Source organism: Barbus barbus (assembly GCF_936440315.1).
Source record: "Barbus barbus genome assembly, chromosome: 15".
NCBI lineage: Eukaryota > Metazoa > Chordata > Actinopteri > Cypriniformes > Cyprinidae > Barbus > Barbus barbus.
Window position 1 is genome coordinate 21,324,494 of NC_136743.1, and position 24,347 is coordinate 21,348,840.

The window sequence follows — 24,347 nt, forward strand, 5'->3', positions numbered from 1 at the left end:
TATTTGAAATCAGTCAGTAAAAAAAGGGGCAATCGTGGCCTAATGGTTAGAGAGTCGGACTCGTAATCCAAAGGTTGCGGGTTCGAGTCTCGGGCCGGCAGGGATTGTAGGTGGGGGGAGTGAATGTACAGCGCTCTCTCCACCCTCAATACCATTGAGGTGCCCTTGAGCAAGGCACCGAACCCCCAACTGCTCCCCGGACGCCGCAGCATAAATGGCTGCCCACTGCTGAAGCGGTGTGTGTGTTCACGGTGTGTGTGTGTTCACTGCTGTGTGTGTGCACTTTGGATGGGTAAATGCAGAGCACAAATTCTGAGTATGGGTCACCATACTTGGTCGTATGTCATGTCATGTCACTAAAATGATTGAAAATCATATGATTTTTCAACAGATGGACATTAGTCCCTTTCTTTGGTATTTGGTGTGGCAATAACACATTAGCCATTGGCCTATAAACAACAGGAGAACATTTTAGTGCATCCTGCTAGCCTCAGCATTTTGTACGCTCCATGCTGAGCTGTTAGCTCTCACAATTTTGCTCCTCTCATCGTATCACCATTTATGTTTAGACAACAGAGCCCGATGGCCATTCGTTTACTAGCGCTCTGCATCTGCCTAAATATAGTCAGCTCTAAAGCTTCTTAGTGGGAGAACCCTCTTATAAGTTTCTTTCCTTGAATAGTAGCTGAGTATAGACCACACAAATATACTTAAGTGAAAATCCCTTGCAGGTATTTAATTCTAAATGAGTAATTACTGGGTTGTCAGTGTGTCTTGGTCTGCAGGTGCGTGTGTCTTAGTGGCTCATTCGCGCCTTGGCTTCGAAGCGAGTCGCACACAAACGCACTGGCAGTAGCATCTTCTAGCTTGATACCGCAGAGCTTCCGGAGCTTTCCATTTCTCTGGGGCGACTAACCCGACACAGCCGCCACAATGTGTGACATGGGGGGACTCGATAACTTGGTGGCCAACACGGCCTACCTAAAAGCCCAAGGGGGTGATGACAAGGAAATGAAGAAACGTCGCCGAAGTCTCTCTCTACCCAAGCCAGAACAATGTGCAGCTCTCAGGTCGACTCTAGACAAGGACTTTGATTCCCTCTGCGAAAAGCAACCTATTGGAAGGAAGTTTTTTCGCCAGTACCTGGATCAAGCGGGGCCAGAGTGCAAAGCAGCTGCAGAATTTCTGGATGATTTGAACGACTGGGAATTGTCAGAGGCCGCTGCCAAAGACAAGGCCCGTACGAATATCATCAATAAGTTCTGCAAAGATGGCTCCAAGAGCTCCCTCACCTTCCTGACTGGAGATGTAGCAACCAAGTGCAAGGCGGTTACTGACAAAGATTTCGAGGAGGTGATGGGACAGGTGAAGGAGGCCACCAAAGAGTTCATAAAAGGCAAGCCGTTTACAGATTACCAGACAAGCGAATTCTTTGACAAGTTTTTACAGTGGAAAGAGTACGAGAAACAGCCAATCACTGAAAAGTACTTTTATGAATTCAGGACACTTGGAAAGGGCGGATTCGGAGAGGTAGGTTCTTTTCGCGAAGTGCAATATATTAGCATATATTTTAAATTGTCAACCCTCACTAGGAGGTGCTAAAAATTCTGAGTACATGTCTTAAATCAAAGATATCATGATGTAGTCTCTCAAACTTAACAATGTCAATCATATACAATTCCAGGTGTGTGCAGTGCAGGTTAAGAACACCGGCCAGATGTATGCCTGCAAGAAGCTCTGCAAGAAGCGCCTCAAGAAGAAACATGGTGAGAAAATGGCCCTGTTAGAGAAGAAGATCTTGGAGAGGGTCAACAGCCTGTTCATTGTCAGCCTGGCCTATGCTTACGATAGCAAGACCCATCTCTGTCTGGTCATGAGCTTGATGAATGGAGGTGACCTCAAGTATCACATCTATAACATTGGAGAGAAGGGTATTGAAATGGATCGGATCATCTATTATACAGCTCAGATTACAACCGGGATGCTCCACCTGCATAACATGGACATTGTGTACCGTGACATGAAGCCAGAGAATGTGCTCTTAGATAGCCAGGGCCAGTGCCGTCTTTCAGATCTTGGTCTCGCTGTGGAGATTCCCGTTGGAAAGACCATCACCCAGAAGGTAAGTTAATTGCATCTATGCTGTGATCAGTACCGTTAAAGGCACCGGATAACAATTGGGTATGCTTGTATGAGATAAATAGCATGGAGAGTCATTCTAAAACTACGAAAGGAGATGAACAACTTCAACAGTAAAATCAAAATTACAGACTGCCTAATACTCCATATGTTATTTGGGGATTTTATTCAACAGCAATCCATAATTATGCTATATATATTATTGAAACTAGATTGGACTAGTGTAAAAATGAAGTAAGAAAATAAACTTGATCACTACTTTTATCTAATAAACCTTAATGGACTATTCATTAGCTAAATTGGGCCGCACACTGACACATACCTTTGAGCTACATCACTGTGTGAGAAAAACAGAAACACTTCAAATCATAAATTGAACACAATTAGCTAATTAAATACTTTTAACAATTATTGTTAAGTCATTTTTTTAAATTAGCCAATCAACTTGCAGAACACTTGGATTCCATCACAGACAGTGGTCATCAGAACTCAGGTAGAGATCACTGGTCTAGTCTTTTACACAGTAAATTGGGATTACGGCCGTGTTAGCGTGGTATTCTTTGCCTGTTATATAATTCCTGGTGATCTTCATCAACCTGACTACAGCTACACCAGTGAACAGACCCAAAGACAGCATGAAGAAGTGATAAAAGGCTCAGTTAGCTGCAGTGTCCTTAGCTGCACCCTTGGCTCATCGTCTCTTTAAGCTTTTGCATTGGTAGGCCACAAATAATTGTGATTAGAGGATTCTTCATTAAATTATATTTATTTTCATTCAATTATGTCATTATTCATTTCATAATATGCTCTGCATTAAGACTCTGCTGTAGCTAAGATAAGGTTACTTCATTCAGAGGCTCCACAAGTGCTTCACCTTTACCCAAGAGGCACAATAATCACAACTGGGTCTCTATCTCACTACAATAAACAGTGTTATACAAAATAGCATGAAATCTATAGGTATTGTGAAGTTTATTAATGTATTGCAGCGTTATTAATAGCAAAATGACAGTACACTATTAGCAACTAGGAACCTTGATGAAATTTACTGATGAAATTATAATTGATGAAAATCATTGTTTTTGTTTGGTATTCATATTTTCTTATCATATTTCTTAAGCTCACTGGAAAAAAGGAGGTTGCATACTCAGTGTTGTCCCTCGTGACTTGTTCATCTTTGATATATTGTCAAATGTCAAAATGAAACAACTTTCATGCTGTGACCCTAAGCTTATTATCCCGTGCCCTTCTTTAGTCCTCAATGCAGGTTGAAGCCCAAGCTGAACCACCGGGGGTTTGGTTGGCTTTACACTACTGATCCTCTTAGGCAGAATTACACAAATCTGTCTCTGATCAGATAGCCAAAGGCTGGGGACGCACTACATTTTATATTTGTCGCATGAATTTTATATGTTTAAAGGCTTTGTGTTTATCACTGACATTTTCTTGTCTTTCTTGAACACTTTATTGACGTTCACTTTATTGTTCTTGAAGCCTTGCTATTCTTGACATCTCACAACTTTAAAGCCACAACCCAGCAGTTTGATTTATGTAACTACACTATATGCACAAATTATAGCTTCAGTGATCTGAAGGTCTAGGTCATTCTATCTTAGGTAATCTAATTATGATAGTCTGGCACAATGACCGTGCATCTTTTCCCATGTAATCATCACTACATTTTAGCTTGACTGAGCCTAACCCTGTTGATTACTATGTCTTAGTTCTCTGCATTTCTGAAGAGTTTTCCTCTTGATTTATAAACTGCCAGCATTTCTTGCTTAAGGATGGAATATTAAGCCATTCAACATGATTGTGTTGTTGTAACTATTATCACACCTTAAATCCCATTAATGGATTTTTAAACACCCATAATGGTCTGTCTTAAAGCCATGTAAGTAAATTGAAGAGCTCTGCTGTTAGATTATCCATATAGTGAAAGCATAACTTTGTACACAAAGGTGCACATGTGCGTTTGAGCCTAAGAATGGATGTCTTTATATAACCAGTCTGTCCACTTCATCACAGTGGATCGGCACATGACTCCTGACAGGTAGTAGAGGATTACAATTAAGCTTCTTCTTTCTGGCAAAGAGAGGAAATGAGGTACAAGCAATAGATAGGGTAATACTTATATAAAATGCTCTACTACTACAATGCTGTTACCTTAATAAACTCCTCTGACAAACAGATATGCTCCTCAAACCATGAGAGTTTCATACAAAGGGGCAGTTTTGCATCTTATTTAAATAGATTCCTATGGGAAATTATAATATTAAAAAGATTCAGTCTGAACTTTTGTCCCTCAAACCCTTTGGTTCTCTTTTCACAGGCTGGAACGGGTGCATATATGGCACCTGAAATTCTCACTGAAATCCCATACAGGACATCAGTGGATTGGTGGGCTCTTGGTTGCAGTATCTATGAAATGGTAGCTGGCTACACCCCGTTCAAAGGTCCTGAAGCCAAGAAGGAGAAGGTGGAGAAGGAGGAGGTACAGAGGCGTATCATTAACGAGGAACCTAAGTTTGAGCACAAGAATTTTGACGCCCCCACCATAGACATCATCAAGCAGTTCCTCAAGAAGAAGATTGATGAACGTCTTGGATGCAAGTAAGTCCTTCTATCCGTCTTAACCTTCTGATCCTTCAGTGTGATCGGAGGTATTAAAGCAGGATATGTGGACCCTAACCTGTTTGAAATCCTTTCCCACAATATTCTTCAGTAGGTCAAAGGTATTGTATCAAATTTGTATGCCTTAGCAAAGATGATTTTCTAGGTCTAAAATCCTATATGGTCAACCTATATCTCTTCTTTTGAACCAAATGTAATAATGACCAAAAGCCTTGGTTTTCTTGAACCAGAAAATGGCAATATTGTGAAATGCATCAAACTCCTTTTTCCCAAATGACCAGAGAGTATAATTGTTACTTGTACTATTTTCACAGGGGTGATGATCCCAGGAAGCATGAGTGGTTCAAGTCCATCAACTTTGCTCGTTTGGAGGCCGGCCTTATCGATCCACCCTGGGTGCCCAAACCCAACGTTGTCTACGCAAAAGATACAGGTGACATTGCTGAGTTCTCTGAAATCAAGGGTATTGAGTTTGACGCAAAGGATGATAAGTTCTTCAATGAGTTTAGCACAGGTGCTGTGTCCATTGCCTGGCAAACGGAGATGATTGACACTGGACTCTTTGACGAGCTCAATGACCCCAACCGGAAAGAATCATCCGGCGGTTTAGATGATGATAAGAAATCGGGCACTTGCACGCTTCTGTGAGAGCACCAATCCAGCCACCCAGCCCAGAATTCACCAGCAAATGCTTTCAGTGGCATCACTAATTTGAATGAAACTGTGCTCTTGAAGAAGAGTGGACCGTGACTGGAAAGAGATGGGACGTTAGTCCACTGTAGCATAGAAGGAGACACTTATTGCTTCAGTTGCACAGCCACATGGTCTGAGAAACACTCTAGATAATCCATGATGTGGTGGACTGAGCTTTGGACAAGTCAGAGAAGTTCTTCTCTGCAGTTCCTTTATGTCTCGTGAAATAGTCAACCTCCTATCCAACAGGGGGTGCAAGTAAAAGTACTATTCCCTATTGAGAAGATGATAGAAGAGTAGAAGACTACAATGTAATCGGCAGCAGTTTGTGATCAGAAGGCAGAGATGCATGGATATGCAAAGTGGAATCATTCCCAAGAAGCAGCGGCTTGCATTTCAAACATCTCCTGCCTTGCCAAATCACAGTTTATTTGTGGATTAGTTCACTGTGTGCTAGTACACAATTGGCATCTGTACTATACATACTCTTTGTAAGACTTTAAGAAGCTACTGAAGGTCAGGCCCAGACGGAATCTGCGGAATTCCTTCTTGTTTTTTGAATTCGGAATTCTGTGGAATGTTCTACAAGCTTACGGTTAGCCGAAAGCAAAATTAAATGAGCCAAAGTTCCTCTGTCCACCAATCGATTTTCCAAATCATTTGTCCTATGTAGGGTTGCTTGAGCCTATCCCAGCATCTCAAGCTGTAGACAGGGAAAGACCCTGGAGAGATGGCTAGTCCATCACAGGGTCAAATTTGTGAAAATGTGTAACAAAATAATCGTGAAGGATGCAAAAATGTTGTAATGGTGGGCGTTCCAATTGCACAGATTCCATGTGGGCCTGCTTGTTTTGACACAGGTAAACATCTACATGCTAACAAAGTGCATTTAAATGAATTGTGTAATTGTTTAACAAAGCTCCAATGATCTCTGTTGTAGAGAGTGTCGCACAAATTGTTAACCCACAACCTCCATGCTTGTGATCTTTGATAGCAGGGCTTTTCTGATTCTGCACCTTGTGTGTATAAATATGTACATATAAATATGAATTAATAAATCAACATATATTATTAGCTCTGAAATAAAATCAGAGCTTGATTGTTTAGCATTTAAAGGTAATTCCAACTGTGTTTTGTTATCATATCCCATCATAACAGAGTGGTAGCTATGAACACAGCCTTCCTTTACAGATAAATTCAGCTGAAAGAGGTCAGTCCTCAAGGGCACAAATAGAGGGCTTTGGCACTGTTACATCTGCTAAATCCTCACCAGTTGTGCTATGTAACCAAGGTGGAAGTTATGCCCTCTTCCAGTCTTCAGTGGTGTTGCTTCTATGATGCTGAGCAAGAGCAAACAATTGTTATTGTGACATAAAATGGACCAAACTACCTGTCTGCAAATGAATGATTTGTTCTGTCTTTGAGTTTTTACTGTTTGCTAGATAAGTAATAATGACTGAATGTAATTGTATATAAGGCCTGAGAATGATTCTAAATAGAAATTTCAGATATTCAGGGGCATGGATTCAAAATGGATCAATAAAATGTTTCTTTCTTTTACAGATTTACTTCTTAGCTTTTCCCCCGTCCCATAACACTGGTACTTGGTGCTAATTCGGTTTGAAAGCAGCAAATTCAGAGTTCACTTACAGAGGTCGGTCTCCCACTATTTCTGGTTTGAATGTGTTCCTGAGATAATTGAATCTGAAGTTTAATGCTCAATGAAAACGTAACCATATGTTGGCGCATGCTAAAAAACCCTCCAAAAAACCTGTGCTAAAGTCAAAATCTAAAAATATTCCCCAGATTAAGGAGTCAAATCACAGACTGCCTGAAAAGTTCTGGGCTGAATTCAGAACACCACACTTATCTTGTAAGGCGATAATCTGGTTTATACTCGCGTACTTAAATCAACCTCTAATCCTTGTATCCTCCAGTCTGATTTGCTGAACCAAGACAAGTCACTCTCACCAGACTTACCAATTTATGATCTCCACTGAGGGCATGGAAATACCAGTCTGGTTTAGCACACATAAATGAATCTGCTTCCTGCATTCAAAGACTGTTACATCCCTTCTGAGCTTTATGTACATGTAGAGATGGTGTGTATATTACTATTAATATGCGGGTCTGCTCATGATTGAGTTTTGATGGAGTAGTAGAAAGTCAGAAAAGTCTTCAGACGGTAAAGTTAAGACCCTGTTAAGCCAAACAGATCCCACTCCTCTTTATGTGAACCAATATCCACTAATGCTGAGAATAAGTTTATGTGTGTAAGAAGCGGTATTAGTGTGTCTCTTCACATCTACAAGTAAAAAAAAAAATGCTGTGTTATCAAAACATGTTGGGAGTTTTGATTTTGGCATGTTTGCCATTAGCCAGGAGTTCTCACACTTTTAATAATAATAATACATTTTAATATTTCCTGAAACATAATAGCAGCTATATATTTTAATAATGCTTTGTGAAAAACATACAGTTTTCAAAATAATAACTGGGTCCTTTATCTATTATAATTTAGTGTCACAGACCAAAGCAAATTATTATACAATCGGGAAATTACTTGGCAGTGTATTCTTTTCTGTATAGACCTTTTAAAATACAAACCAGATCATTTTTTATAAATTACTGTTTAAAACAGAGACTGTCAATAGAATAAAAAACTGTGATTAATCAGCCTTAAAAAAGCAAAATTAAACAGTAATAATTATTAAGTGTGTGCTGAATAGATGATTGCATCAATTACCTGAAACATTGGCCAGCTTAAAAGACCGACTGAAGCAGACTCCCATGTCTGTGACTAAATGTGGTCAACTAATCAGTTGACGCAAACTGCTGATTTATTGATAGCTGTTGGCAGGAACAGACAGTGCTATGTTTGGTTGAGCACTGTGACATGTTAAACGAATATAACATATGGCACCGAACACATGATTCAGTGTAGTAACAGAGTGAGTTCAAATGTAAATACAAAAAAATGCTACTCACAACTGTAATTTTGAAGAAAAAAGGTTGCTGTTAGACAACATTATATTCTAACACCATCATGTGGTACGTTCAGGATATTACAGACAATCTACAACCACCGCTTACTTGTTTTCTTTTTATTTGTCAAAATAGCATTTGTACCAAGATGTTTTATGGCTCTGAAGGCATCTGCATGAACGAGGATCTATGCAGAGGTTATGAAAATCATTTAACTCTTTACGTATTTCATATTTCAAAAATGTGTCAATGTCACTTTTTTTTTTTTACATAAATCTTATAGCAATATAACAATACGATCATTAAATATATTCACACAAAGCAACACAAACACAAAAACACCAACTAAGGATTAAGATAGCAACTAACCCGTCTCATCAATCACAATGTAAACAAAATCCCTTTAAGGGTACAACGTAATGATGTTAAAGAATTCAAAACATCTAGGGAATGCGAGGCCAAGGGTTAAAATACAATTAGATGTTCAGAGGCAGGAGGAGGTGCTAGATAGAAGACTAAACCGGGTTCCTGCGGAGACACTGTGAGTGGGATTCATTAACAGAAATCAATCAGTCATGCCTGTCTGTGGAGAGTTAAATTAGGTCCTTGAGACCTGCTGAGGACCAGCAGGAGATACAGTGGGGGGTTTAAAAGGAGGACAGGGACAAAAGTAGTGCAAGTTTCTCTTTAGCGTCCGCAACAGCAGCTGCTTTATTCGGTCACCAGGACTCGAAAGGTGACGCGACCGAGAAACTTGTCACGCTCATCGTTGTTCTTGAGGTTGGAGCCCTCTACCTTGCACTCTAAAATCAGCTCAGAGTTGTAGTCTTCCTTCTTAAGAAACAGCTTTACAGCAACCAGAGGCTGAACATAACCCTTCTATAGATGACCAGAGACAGAAAAAGCAAGGTGAAAAAAATGTGTACTTCAATATACACACTTAAATTAAGATGTAACACAATATACTATATTAACTATACGTCATCTCATTACATAATGAAGTCTTTAAAAGAATATTCAGGGTTTGATATAAGATAAACAATCATAATATAATTACTAGTAAAACAGCTGTTAATATCATTTTTGCATAAGTCTATGGCATTGTATTATGGCAACAATGTTTTAAAACTGAATACACAGAAAAGGCAGATTTGTTAACACATAGTTTTGTTAACTTATACTATACTATTGAAATGTTGTGTCATTTATGAATTCACTCCATTCATTTCCATTGTACATGCCTCACTGTAATCCACTGTAATTTGTTTTTTGTGGTAATCAACATTATGTTATAAATACTGACGATTTGGTGAACATTTCCTTGAATGGAACAGATTTGGAGAAATATAGCATTACATCATTTGTTCACCAATGGATCCTCTTTTCCTGGAGAAATCGTGATGATAATGGATTTGTTTATTACTTTTTGCAACACATGATGTTAATTCATGGACATGTTTTGTGGATTATTGTGATGTTTTTATCTGCTTTTTGGACTCTCATTCTGATGGCACCCATTCACTGCAGAGGATCAATTGATGAGCAAGTGATGTAATGTTAAAATTTCCCTAAAACTGTTCCAATGAAGAAACAAAGTCATCTGCATCTTGGATGGCCTAAGGGTTAGTACATTTTCTTTTTGGGGTGAACTATTCCTGCATGTTCTGAGCTCTATACTTACATGTGTTTTTTTCCCATAGTAAGGAAAGTACATCCTATCAATAGTCCCCTCATGGGGAAAATACTGCATCTGGAGAGGTTTCCCACTCTGAAGGGAAAGAAGAAAATACCATCAGACAACTGAAGACAGCAGGCTGTCACTGGGTGAGAGTGGATGATGCCGTTTGATGTTGTTCTAACAATAATATAAATCATCCATGACATATACAGTAGCTGCAGCGTAAAAATACATTTGGATGCAGAGCATAATGTATCCCAGCAGAGAACAGACAAAGCAGACTGCTGCTTTGAAGAAAACAAGCGCTAGAAGTCATGCTGCTGCTTTGCCATGCTAAATGAATTAGCATTTGTTCATTAGCCAACTTTCTTGATCAAAAGTAGTGGCTCATTACGAAAATGTTCAGATGGTAACCATTGTGATAATGGACAACTGATTTTGATTAGGGATGCATGAGATATCAGTACCACATCAGCTAATATTAAAGATATTTAATTGTGCAGCTCACTCTCTCTACTTTTTTTTATGCTGCCATCTTACACTCAACATTAATCAAAAAACTAATTGAATAACACTAATAATTGAATTAATCTTTAGCAAATCACAAAATGACTATCCATTTTTCACACTGTAAATAATAATATTGCCTAAATTTATGTGTAGCGTTTGAAATTATTGATTTTAGTTTTTATTGGTTTATATTTTGTTTATTTCATTTCAGTTTAGATTATATTAAATATGTCAGGGTGCATCCCAAATTCTGACAAGATTGTGCAAAATATGTGTATGTTGTGGCTTGCAGAAAATTTAAGGTAAGGAACGATAAAGCATATAAGAGACATGCTCAATCACGCTAGTAGCAAACGAGAGACCGGAAGAATGAGAGAGACCAGATATATAGTGATCTTACCCATCACTTTACAAAGGAGTTCAACTGGCAGCATGCAATTGAGACATGAGAGATAAAGAAAAAAGGGAGGGATAAAAAAAAAAACACCCTTGAGAAAGGATGGACTAACAATTAGAAATCCAAGCTGGAAACACAACAACATATATATCAAACCTTAAAACTGAAATCCATAAGAAAATTGCAGAAATGCTGGCAACTACACACACCCAACACTGTTTTGCTATTTTACAGAGCAATGAAACACCCCAAAATGGTGAGGGCTGTGTGGGCACCAATCAGACCTTTGATTTGCTGGCATCTTACACTTTGATTGGCTTCGTTATATCTTGTTATGAGCCCTCAGTGAGCAAACCAAAGCCATAGTAGCCAAAACAATAATGATAAAGGAAAATGGTTAGGTAGACAAGAAAGTAATTGTTGGAGAATGGACCTTAATTGTGATTACTCTGAGAAACAGCCAGCATGGGGTCTTAATCTCTTAAAGTTGTGTTGGGGTATTTGTGCCGTTTTAGTTCCATTTTCTAATTTTCTCTTGTAAATTGCAGCTTTAAACCACATGAAACACCACAAAAACAAACATATACATTATTTATGGTCTTATACTATATCTACAATATATTCATATCAAAATGTAAATCATTCTTTATTTGGCACCCCTATTAAACAGGTCTACTTTTATTACCTTTGATGTGCAGTTGATGTATGGATCTCCAGCTGGCTTAAGACCAATGATCTGAGGGTTAAGAATAACACAATATCAGCCTGATTCACCCTCAGTCAGTCAATAAGTTGATATGAATACCCAGACATTTTTACTCTTGAAGACAATAGTTTGGTAGTGCATATTTCATTTAGAATTACATGCTTTGTATATACAAAAATAGAGTAAAAACAGTAATATTTTGAAATATCATTACTATTTATCATAACTATTAACTAGTTATATGATAACTATTTTCTGTTTAATATATTTTAAAATGCAACTTATTCCTGTGGTGGCAAAGTTGAATTTTCAGCAGCCATTACTCCGGAAAACAGTTGTGCTGTCTAATATATATTGTGGAAATTATGATACAGATTTTCAGGTTTCTTTAATACATAGAAAATTTAAAAGAACAGCGTTTATTTAAAGGCGTGGTTGCCTGTTTTTTTTTCTAGGCTTGATTGTGTTTATGGGGTGCAGTCTAACATGAGTTAATGCTTCGTTAAAAAAAAAGAAAAAACGCATTATTTTTCTCATAATTCTTCTCCTATATCTACGTCACGCCGTGTTGGATTCTGCCGTGTTTTAGGTCATGCTCAGGAGCACACAGTGTAAACACACGCAAATCAACACAGAAAAAGCCAAAAGTTTACGATTAATATTTTTTTGAGAACCATCTTACATACTCTTAGAATAAAACGGACTAATATGTAAATCTCTTTAAATTAAAAAAACTTCATAGGCTAACGGCTAAAACACTTCGGTTAGAGCAGCAAAACCATGGCTATTTTTTAAAGGGGAGAATACATAGCTAGATCTCAAACAGTGGATCATTTATCATTGTTATATATTGTCATAATGCCCAGTAAAACTGTTCAGTGTAAAGAATGAAGCCATTATAGAGGTAACAGAACTTACTAGGCTGCTTTGAAACTATGTGTATTGTGGATGCCATGCAAATAAAGCTTACAGTTTAATGCAAATCACTGTATTTAATAAATCTACAGAGATCATTTATTAAGCCACACATTTGAGTTGTTTATCATACCGAGTTCCAGTTTAAATTTCATCCGAGTTCCGTAGTGAATGTAGACGTTTTATATTATTTTATGTTTGATTCAACTTAAGACCGCGTTGAAATGATTAATGCTTACTGTGTCAACATAGCATTAATCAAAATCAGAGGTATTTCATGCAGACATTGATAAGGGTTATGGAATATTCCCAGAATGCACTGCCGCTGTGACAACACATTCCCATTCTCTATAAACACACTGATTATTTCCTGCTTTTATGAAGCCCCTCCCTCATAAATACGTGATGGGCTGATTGGTTAGCTGGTCCAGTGTGTTGTGATTGGCTAAACCACCTCTAGTGCGCGTCTAAATGTCCCACCCCTCACATCAGCGGCATGTGCTCCGGTTGTATTGTAAACAATGGCGTCGTCTATATTGCTTATCAGTTTGAACCCCATTGAGAAGCAGAGGATATTAGTGAAGAGGATCGCGCAGAACCTGTGCAAGCACGGCTCTTAATGGTATGTTTTTTTGTTTGTTGTTGTCTCATACTTTTAGATACGCTGTTATTTGTAAATGCTACTGCTTCTGTTAGCTTTTAATATACGGTTTTATCCTGATTAAAGCTTTAATACAGTACGGCAACCGCACGCGTGTCCATGTATAATGCTTCTCATAGCTATGTAAAAATCAGTGTATAAATGGAACAGTTCATTGTTTGAGCTGAGCTGGTGATCTGAATGAGAGAGAGAGATGTAGAGCGTGTGCATAGCAGGGTGACGCGAGGAACAGCATGGAGGACCGCTGCTTTAGAACATTGATTTTGAAACTAGTGAATCCATTAGAATCGTTAGAAGACAGAATCGTGATTCATATGTGCACCCCTAGTTTTCTTCCTCTTCTCTAAAGCAGCACAGCATGGCCTCGCCCCCTTTGTTGCATGTTCCCGGGGGCGGGGTTTGTTTGGGTTTGTGATGTCACAAACCCAGGAAGTAACTTCTTGTAGTCCCTACGAAATGTTTTTGTAGGCATTAAATTGAATTGCCAGAATTTTAAAAGACGTTTGCATTGAACTTTCAACGCCGCAACTTTGCAGATATTGTTATTGTTGTTATTATGCTCAAACAAAAAGTTCAAAAAGTGAAAATCGCAATCAACCACCCCTTTAAAAATAAAAACAAATTTGTAACATTATAAATGTCTTTATTGTCACTTCCGATCAATTTAATGCATCCTTGCTTGTTACAAAATAAATGTTTTTTTTTTTTTTTTAAATCATACTGACCCCAAAACCTTTGAACAACAGTGTATGTAAGGTTACTCACCCTATTCATCTTGACAATAACACATGGCTGTCCTTTAGCATAGCCAAAGGTGGTGTCCTCCAACCCAGAGCAACGCTGCAGTAAACTCCTCCTGAACTGGCACACTTTCTTCTGAGATTCCTCATCCTGCTCAGAGTACTGACCTGCCATACACAAGTCATTTTTGGCTTGTTCGGAGTCATTATACTCTGGAAATGGAAAATAGAGAAACTATAAATATACAAGTACTATGCAACCAGATGAGAAATTATAAAAAAAAAAAAAGGGGAGTGAGGCAAAGTGTTGAGCACTTACGATGCAGAAACGATTCTAGATGCTGGACATACTGGCCATATTCAAGAGGTTCTGATCTGTTAAAAACTATATTCAAAGAGTTTGGCCTGATAGCCAACCCTGCAAAATAAAAAAAGTTAGTTTTTTTGTTTTTGTTTAAATAACTCATAGCTGAATAATATATACAACTGAAAATAGCCCTTTTAATTTACAATCTTCAATTACTATCAGTGTTTGCAAAACTAAAAAACTCACCTGGGGATGCAACCCGATCTTGATACTTTGGTGTGTCGTCAGTCAGCGTCTGAAGCATCACCCACATAGTGAAGACAAACATAGCAGCCAAGAAGCCATAGAAGACCAAGTAAAAGAGGAGGATGAGACCTGAAACACAGTACCTTTGAAAATCATTTGTTGCTAAGCAGACCTGAAATAATTAGGCCCTGCTAAAAAGCCAACCAAAGCACAACATTTGGCTGGGATCTTATATAGAGCTCATTTTAATCTGACAGTGTGCATTATTATCTTATCCAGTTTCAGTCTGATTGGTCAATCACATATATTTTCCCCACGTCACGGCGCTCAGCGACGACCCTTTGATGTTACCGACCGCTCTGACGTCAGGTCTTTCTTCAACAGAACGAGAATAAATGGGTTTCTAGAAAATCGGGGTCGTTATTTTGACTGTGTGAAAACTATTCATTCTGCAGGCCTTTAATCGTTTAGACTAGTTTTACTAGCCAAGACAGTCGGATGAATTAACTAGGCATAATGGGCCTGAGGTCAATGAGGACAAGAGAAGGTTAATGGCACTAGCCTTTCTCTCACATCAAGCAGTAAGCACGCAGTGTCTGATAATATTGTTGTTTTTAAGGATAACATCATGGAATCAGCGCCTGTTTTCTGTAGATAATGTAAACAAGAGATGTACAAATAATAAAACAGATGTACGTAGATTGAAAACCACAATCTATAATAAAAAGTTGTCGTTTTTTGCCACTGAGCCAGTGTCTAATGATGATTATTATTATTAGCATCTACAGACGCTGCTTTTTTCACGCCACACCAAAAAAATAAAATAACGCGCGCAACATTGACGTATCATTTCGTTGCATTTTAAATCCTTAAAAATAATGTCATTAAAGCGCTGCCGTCGCTTGCATTTTCTGTAACATCATCATATTGATTTTTTGTTTTTTTTCAACATTTTACAGGAGAAGATCTGCTAAAACCTGGAGATGTTGAGCATCATATTTCTCACAAAACACAGACGACACGAGATCGCCACTGATGTCATCAGTGAAAGAGTTGATGACATCAAGATGTCGGAATGCCTAAAAGATAACGATCGCGTTCCTCATTTTCATTCATGACCCCAGGGGGGTCTTCATGCTTTAACGTTAAATGCTTGTGGCTGAACAGTTTCTGCAACAAAATCCGCAGTATATGGTTGTTTCTGTAAGCTGCACATTTCAACACTTGCATGAAAGATGCGTTCACAGGGCTTGTGTCAGCTCACCCCAATTGTTTGCAGTCCGACCGAAGAATTCTCCAGTTCTTGGATTGTAGATCACGTCTTTCCAGCTGTTCTCGGGCTCTTTGCCGTCCGCCGGGTTTTCGCTCTTTTTAGACATGCTGGAATGAGGTGATGTGACCTGGTCTGAGGAGGCTGAACTCAGGGGGCTGATGCCCTGATGAAGACCAAAGAACCTCTGGCGTCTCCAAATGCACGGCAACGCTCCTGATGCCAAAACTGACCGACAGCAGCACGTTATGTTGTGGGGGGGAGGGAACGAGGGGGCAGCGCTAATGCGCATGCGTAAACTATGCTACCCTGAAATTGTTACAAATTGATACAAATAGTTTATGAATTTTATGCCGGAGAAGCTTGGTGTTTGGTGTTCGTCGGCTCAGTGGTTTTCAGGTAGTAGCCTAACAAGATGAATTAATTTCCATATACATAGGCCTATAGTGGTTATGTCAAAAAAGGCTACACTAATAATAGTAACAACAACAGCAATAATAGGCCTAGTGATTATTACTTAAATGTTACTTTTTGTAGGTGTTGGGATGTTTTCATTTAATTTCAATTACAAATTGTGTTTAGTTTCTAATTTTAAATTTCAGATAAAGTTGGTACCAGATAAATGTTTACATGGTTATGAAACACATCATTCTGAGATTCTGTGAAGATGAAATTCAACCATTGACTTCAAGATGGATTGATAGATAACCTTTGATTAATACGGTTTAACAGTTTTAGAAAGACTGAAATAGTATTTTCTTGTAAAACGTAATCCAGTAAGCTAATCTTTGTTTTATTTGCTACTTCAAAATGTAAACATAAGAACAAAGAGAAGAACTGCAAAAATGAATGCTATTGCATCACTATTTTCTTCAGCTTTCTGAGTGCAGCGGAGCTGTAATCAGGCAGTGCTGTTAATTAGAAGCAAGATCTCAGTAAACACAGATGAATTATGTAACACAGAAAGAAGAATTTGTTAAATGGGAGGGTGAAAGGGTTGTGGCACTGTACCCTGCTGGAGCTGTCAAAATAAATTTGTTGAATTCTTGAATTTCCTGAAGAAAGAAGACCCGAATTTTACCAACATACATTTGCCATACATCCTCCAAACCACAAATTTAGTCCAAATCACATGGTCAGTTTTGCTGCCAGTGAATGAGCTAAACATTTTTCATGTATTATTTTAATTAAATTGACCATTGTCATAAGAAACCAATTACAATCAAAAATGGTCAAATGGAAAAGACATCTGAAAACAAATACCAACAGTATTATTTGCAAAACATATTAGGAACGTACTGTGATTATGAAGTAAAATATTGTAAATATCTTTTAAAACAGAGAAAGAATAAGTAGTGTGTGTAAGAAGCTTTCGAAGTTTGGCTCAAGTCTGTATAGAACAGATCGATATCATTTTGCAATGGTGACATATACAGTATCTCACAGAAGTGAGTACACCCCTCACATTTTTGTAAATATTTTATTAGGTCTTTTCATATGACAACATTGAAGAAGTGACACTTTGCTACAATGTAAAGTAGTGAGTGTACAGCTTGTAGAACAGTATAAATAACTCAACACACAGCCATTAATGTCTAAACCGCTGGCCACAAAAGTGAGTACACCCCTAAGTGAAAATGTCCAAATTGGGCCCAAAGTGTCAATATTTTGTGTGGCCACCATTATTTTCCAGCACTGCCTTAACCCTCTTGGGCATGGAGTTTACCGGAGCTTCACAGGTTGACACTGGAGTCCTCTTCCACTCCTCCATGATGACATCACAGAGCTGGTGGATGTTAGAGACCTTGTGCTCCTCCACCTTCCGTTTGAGGATGCCCCACAGATGCTCAATAGGGTTTAGGTCTGGAGACATGCTTGGCCAGTCCATCACCTTTACCCTCAGCTTCTTTAGCAAGGCCGTGGTTGTCTTGGAGATGTGTTTGGGGTCTTTATCTTGTTGGAATACTGCCCTGCGGCCCAGTCTCTGCTTCAGTATGTCACAGTACATGTTGGCATTCATGGTTCCCTCAATGAACTGTAGCTCCCCAGTCTGACAGCACTGGCAGTCTGACCCCCCCACCCCTTCAACCTCTGCAGCAATGCTGGCAGCACTCATATGTCTATTTCCCAAACACAACCTCTGGATATGACACTGAGCACGTGCATTCAGCTTCTTTGGTCGACCATGGCGAGGCCAGTTCTGAGTGGAACCTGTCCTGTTAAACCACTGTATGGTCTTTGGCACCGTGCTGCAGCTCCGTTTCAGGCCCAATTTGGACATTTTCACTTAGGGATGTACTCACTTTTGTGGCCAGTGGTTTAGACAATGGCTGTGTGTTGAGTTATTTTGAGGGGACAGCAAATTTATACTGTTATACAAGCTGTACACTCACTACTTTACATGTAATTTCTTCAGTGTTGTCGCATGAAAAGATATAATAAAATATTTACAAAAATGTGATACTGTATACTGTATGTTGTCGGTGCTTCAGCAAGAAATGAACATCTGTCAAGTCCTGTTTGAGTATTTTTTTTATGTGAAGGAGCTATAAATTATAAATTAAAAGCTAACATTGTTCAGTGTCTTACTTGAGGTTAGACAAATAAACTATTTCAGATCATTCATTTGAATAAATACTGCTTTTCATTAATTTTCAATCTGTCACAATTGTCTTTTCTTATTATGTGCTTCTGAAGTGTTTGTTTAAGTAAAAAAAAAGTATAAGTCTGCAAAAGAAAAAAAAAATGATCAGAGCCCACTGCCTTGTCAAATACTGCCTCTTACTGGTCAGTAGTTCAATGCAAACTCCTTGATAAAGATGACTGTTGGATTTTTACTTTGTCCTTATATTGAGAAACAAACTTGTCAACTTGATGTCTGGTTAGTTTAACTTATGATAGTTAAATATTGTAGAAACAGAAAAATGTTTGGCAAAACAGGTAATTTTACTTTAATGTCTTTGAAATGTCCTTTAAACTTCCCTTTCCGATACAGATTTACAAACTGAATAATTATTTTTTAACTATATGTTTTGTGTTAGCCAGAAAATGTGGTAGTCATTTTAATGATTTACAGGCATTGGTAAGGCAGTTGTGTTCTTGTTAAACTATACATTCAGCAACACAGAGATGTAAAATGACCAAATATTTATCATATTCAGTTGTTGTTGTTAAATATATCAATATTTTTTTCTTTGTATGGAATCTCAACACTAGCAGCAGACCCTCACTATCTTCCAATATTCTACAACTACTAAGGCACTTAACTCTTAAACCATTAACCAAAAATATTCCCTGCTAAGTCACATTTTTTCACTTAGTGCTTTCTTTCTAAATGTTGGTAAGTTTGTATTGCAGCACTTCTGCATGTCTTCTCAGGATGAACCATTCTTCATTTTCAAATCCCTTTGTATTAAAATGTCTGCAATTTAAACGTAAACACACCACAAAAAATCTAAGAGCAAATGTCCAAAGAGTATGTGCCATAAACTTCCACTGTCCTGAACAAGACCTATTATAAACACATGACCGTTGAGATCATGGTAGCTCCAGTAGTATTTGGGTCAGAGAAAAGGAAATTTTCACAATACATTTTTGTTTTGAGGAAAAGATCCAGAACTTGCATGTCAAGCTTCCATTTTTTTCTATGATGTACATCATGCCATGTCAAAATAAGTCAGTTTTTTCAACATTGTTCAACAGGGTTTTAATCTGAAAGTTTTTAAATCCTCTGCTTTTCCTTTTCTTAAGTCATGAATTCCTGGCCTGTGTTTGTCTTTTGCCATATAGGGTCCCTCATTCTCCCCCTCTCTATTTTCTGAAATATGTAACTAAAGAAAGTAAGAAATGTCTTCATTAAAAAAACAAAACTAACTAATAATAATAATAATAATGCACAGATTAATTATTACCAGTGTCAGAAAACGTATGGTTGCCTTCCAGCTAATTTGCACCCAAGAGTGTTTGTTTTATTTCCTGCTGGTAATGTGTGTGATTTCACACTCATTTTCATTAAGATGAAGCTTTTTCTTTAGTCTCCAAAAGAATGCCAGTGAATGCCATTGTCTGCTCTCTTCTGATTTCAGTTTTTGTTTACAATAGCCTACATGATCCTGCTCGTCATGTTTTTCCAGCACCGCCCTAGACTTGATAAAAAAAGCTTTCTTTCATGGTCAATTATGTGTTTTAGGGAAAGTGCAGCCCAAAATCGAATAAATAACAAAACAAATAGACCTATTAAAGGCCTTTTTTTCACAAATTATGATGACAGAATTGTATTTGTTGGGTGACCAGTCCCTTTAAATGGACACCACATATAGAGATACAGTGCATTGTATTCACAAAATCCCAGTTTATAACATTAATATCCCAGCATCTCTAAATACAGTACAAATAAATAATAATAGGTTAATTATCTGGTTTTTCCCAAACACTTTTTCTGCTTCAGTTGTTGTTTAGATAGTCTTAAGGATAAGGAGAGAGACTAAAAACTCTCTCCAGTGCAGTTTCTATTGAATATTTCTGTTTTTATAGCTGTTAAATGTCAACTTCAGGTCAGTGTTTATATGTTAAAGACTCTTCACCCTGGTGTGACAGCCTCCCTCAGTTTCTCCTGCTAACAGCCAATCACACGCAAGTGCTCTCAGTGTCCACTAGTTTGAGACAAACCTGCACACTGCACGAGACGGGTTTGCACCAGCTTTGGATTTTGTATACTTTAGTAGTCTTTAAAAAAAACAACAACTGTGCAGTGTGAATTAGATTGATAGATATAGAAACCGAAAGAAAGCGAGCCAAGATTCAAAACAAACTGTTGTTGCGCAGAAATGCTGCTTTTTGTAACCTTCGCTTTTCTTGTAGATTTATCCTGGGCTCTTCCAACGGGTAAGTCTTTTATCCTGTTATAGCATCATTCCTAAACCAGGAGTTGATGTTCTATTGCTCATATTTTATGATCTGTTGTTTTAAGTATGGTCAAGCGATAAAGCCCTCGTCTGTGTGGTGTTGTTGTTGTTGTTAGACATTATTATTCAGTTCGAGCGCAGTGTTTTGCTGAACGGGACAGTCGTGGAGAGGATCCTTGTCAGTGAAGCGAATTTAAAGGGACAGCTCGACAAGCAACCTGTTGTCAGACCCATTGAAGATGAAATCCTGAAGATGATGGTGGAGAATGATCATGAATCAGCAAGTAAACAATCTTAATGCAACATTTTATAGCATTAGAGAAGGAACAGTAATATTTTTAAAGATGCTGATGTTTTTTTTAATGTGCTAAACCAATATTTAGAACTTATTTGTATATCTCTGTATATAAAATGTATTTTCCTTCTTGTTTTGGGTTACTGTAAGTTTAAAATGCATAAGTGAGTAAATTATATTGAATGACTGTTACTTTAAATGTAAAACATATGCAATGTTTGCGCTTGAACATGCACATTTGTGTAAACAACAGGTTAAATGTACTCTACTGTTGAGCATATAATGATATTGTTGAATGCTATTCCTTAGCGATCCACCAAGTGGTGCCATTTATTTGATTAAGTTAAAATATCAGAATTATGGTAATAAATATTGCTCTGTCACGTATTGTTATGCAGCCACTCTGTGACAATAAATCCATCTTTATTTTTCAGGTTATGGTACCTATATACGTTTGAGGGAATGTAAGCTGCGAGGATATCAAGTCCTGCAGCTGTCCGACCGGTTTCAGGTCAATGGCCAAGATTACCTGACTTTAGATTCAGACAGTGATTCGTGGACAGTGTTGATGCCAGAGGCACAGGATCTAAAGCAGCCATGGACACTTAAGGCCAAGCACGCGAGTCTAGAGAAAAATCACCTGAAGGAAGAATGTGAGGAATTCATTAAACAGATGAACGACACCCAGAATAAACAAGGTGAAGACTTATGATGATTATTTGTTAGAGTAATTGATGCAACTTAAAGAAAATCCCTCTTATTAAAAAATGCTGTTTGACTAAAAAAAACATACAAAGCACCCTCCATTTAAATTTTTTTTTACACTATACTTTTGTATCAACTGTTAACATTTTATGAATACTATACTATAATATAATAAAATAGTACTACAAGATTTTGGTATCTGGAGTTTATATTATCTGTTGAATGTTTTTCAGGGCTCGGTGTGTTAAGAGTGATGGTTCCAGTTCTCGCCACTGTTCTCTTCATTGGATTTGTCTTTATGAGCCTCCTTATCTTCAAGCGACACGGTGAGCATACGACTGGAATCATGTGCTGTCACATGTGTATTTGTGAAAACACCACTGCAAACCAGTCAGACCACTACCAATGATTGTTTTAAATGGATAAAAAATAAAATGATCACAATGAGCGTAAAAAATATGTTTTGTTTGGTGTCAGTCACATGTAACAAAGTCTCATTCTCCTTTCTTTGTCTTGCTCTTTCTGTTTTGCTTGATGCAGGTCATCAGCCAGGAGGTGAGATGTTTTACATTGTTTACTAAATGCCTTAATTGCTGCAATATAAAGGCTGACAGAGGATTATATATTGACATTGATACAGCTGTCCTTGTCGACTAGACGGCACTCAGTGATCTAAGGTTCCCAGACTCAGATGATCTGTAGTCCATGTTCTATTATCCTAGAAGTGAATTTCACTAAAATGGATTTAATAAGGTTTAAAAAGGGTGATAAGGATGTATATTCACCTTCTATTTAACTACGGTGGCCACATTTTACATTACAGTGGTACAGTGTAATTAAAAACAATATGAAAATATTTTGCTTTATGTGGTTAAGTCAAAAATTTGACTATCAACCATGCTTAAGGTTACAGCAACAAAAATGTCCTTCAGTAATTGTTCTTGTGGGTCTTACAGAAAGTAAATACAATCCATGAGCAATAAACTCTCAACACATTAATAAAACAAGCATAGAGAAGGTCATTGATGTCTCATACTGTTTCTAAAAAGCTATGTACATACATTCCATAAAGGAACAGTTCACACAAAAATGTACTCACCGTCAGGCCATCCGAGATGTAGATGAGTTTGTGTCTTTATCAGAACAGATTTGGAGAAATTCAGCATTACAGCACATGCTCACTAGTGGATCTTCTGCAGTGGATGGGTGCCGTCAGAATGTGATGAAAACATCACAATAATCCACGAGTAATTCACTTGACTCCAGTCCATCAATTAACATCTTGTAAAGTGAAAAGCTGCATGATTGTAAGAAACAAATCCATCATTAAGGTATAAAATACAAGTCCATAATCAATAATAATATGAAATTCGTTGGGTGACCTGTTTTACAATTCAAAAACACCAGCAATTATACCCTAACAGAGGTTGCTAATCAAAATTCAGATTGGTTCTAAAACCTAGATAAACTTAGACAAAAGGCCATTGTAGATCTGCCATCCACTCCTTTACAGGTGTGTTCACAATCCTACCAAACAGGTCTTTCCAAATGCTTTTATGCTGTTGATTATCAGATGTGTTATTTGTGGCTTTCCTCTAGGTGTTTTAGGCTCAATTATCCACTATCCAGCCCATCATCTTGAAGTACCATTGGACGAACAGAGTCAAAAGGACATCTCTCAAGTTCCAGTGCTGAAGGGTCCCTATAGCAATCACCTAACCTGCCCGACCACATTTTTGTGAAGAGTCAACTCTTTGTCATGATTTCAGAAGTCTTAGACTGATTTGTAAGTTCAGTAATAAAATTGTTCCAATGTATATATCAGTATAAATAAAAATGTTTTTGCTTGAAATAATTGTTCGTAGTATTGTATGTATAACATATTGTTGCAGAATGTTCTTGTACAGAGTTTAACAACAATCTCTGTGCCTCCAAAAAGCAGTTTAGCTTTTATTTGTTTGTTTTTTTACTGTAGTTGTGGTCTTTTTATGCTACCAACTGATATTCTACCATTTTTATGGCGGTCTTATTCATTTTCTTGTGTGTAATGTCAGCTAGACATACTTGTTTTTGATGTGAAATATGTCACATTTTCCGTCACTAAAACAGCTGATAAGATAACATGTTTGAAAGCATCTGTATAGCCTAGCAAAAGATTTTCTTGTATCCAATACTAGCATTTTCTTTTTTTGTGAATTCATGCAAAAAGACCAAAACCAGCAAATAACCAAATAAAACTTTTCCTTACCTCGTAATAGGTCTACTCTTTCATTATTCATTGCACTTTTTATATATTTTCTCTAATAAAGATGGAATCATTTTATAGTGTTATATAAGTGTTATATATTTAAGTATGAATTATATAATAACATATTAAATAAACCATTGTTCCTTTTTAGAGATAAACCAATTCATGTATTAATTATAATAATTATTATTATATGATTGTGTTGTGCTGTTAATTATAATTATAATAGTTATAATTCATTAGCATGGTTATTATTTATAATAGTAAAGTTAATTAATAAAAATAAAACTACACTGAACAAAATTATAAACGCA

At 37.5% G+C, this 24,347-nt stretch overlaps 3 protein-coding genes across 5 annotated transcripts; 2 read left to right on the forward strand and 1 right to left on the reverse strand.

Annotated features, from left to right (window-relative positions):
• The first annotated feature begins 557 nt into the window (after positions 1-557).
• Positions 558-7,796, forward strand: LOC306880824 (rhodopsin kinase grk7a). The gene is made up of 4 exons (XM_079434597.1): positions 558-1,530; positions 1,685-2,122; positions 4,472-4,752; positions 5,088-7,796. Exons 1-4 carry the CDS (start codon positions 934-936, stop codon positions 5,419-5,421), a joined length of 1,650 nt encoding a protein of 549 aa, XP_079290723.1. The 5' UTR covers positions 558-933; the 3' UTR covers positions 5,422-7,796.
• A 780-nt stretch (positions 7,797-8,576) lies between these two features.
• On the reverse strand, positions 8,577-16,130 carry LOC306880751 (sodium/potassium-transporting ATPase subunit beta-3-like). The gene is made up of 7 exons (XM_079434491.1): positions 15,876-16,130; positions 14,612-14,740; positions 14,378-14,476; positions 14,084-14,271; positions 11,722-11,772; positions 10,133-10,219; positions 8,577-9,330 (listed from the first exon to the last, which is right to left on the reverse strand). Exons 1-7 carry the CDS (start codon positions 15,988-15,990, stop codon positions 9,163-9,165), a joined length of 837 nt encoding a protein of 278 aa, XP_079290617.1. The 5' UTR covers positions 15,991-16,130; the 3' UTR covers positions 8,577-9,162.
• Positions 16,131-20,525: 4,395 nt separating this feature from the next.
• Positions 20,526-24,038, forward strand: LOC306880752 (uncharacterized protein). 3 transcript variants are annotated; one of them, XR_013785102.1, is made up of 6 exons: positions 20,526-20,765; positions 20,902-21,069; positions 21,515-21,778; positions 22,019-22,133; positions 22,928-23,116; positions 23,385-24,037. XR_013785102.1 is itself a non-coding variant. In XM_079434492.1 (6 exons), exons 1-6 carry the CDS (start codon positions 20,708-20,710, stop codon positions 23,525-23,527), a joined length of 741 nt encoding a protein of 246 aa, XP_079290618.1. In that variant the 5' UTR covers positions 20,536-20,707; the 3' UTR covers positions 23,528-24,038. The 3 variants fall into 3 exon arrangements, 2 of the variants coding, with proteins under 2 accessions (XP_079290618.1, XP_079290619.1); XM_079434492.1 differs by lacking the exon at positions 22,928-23,116 and adding an exon at positions 22,326-22,340 and having other exon boundaries at positions 20,536-20,765; positions 22,019-22,111; positions 23,385-24,038; XM_079434493.1 differs by having other exon boundaries at positions 20,541-20,765; positions 22,928-24,037.
• Positions 24,039-24,347: the final 309 nt, after the last annotated feature.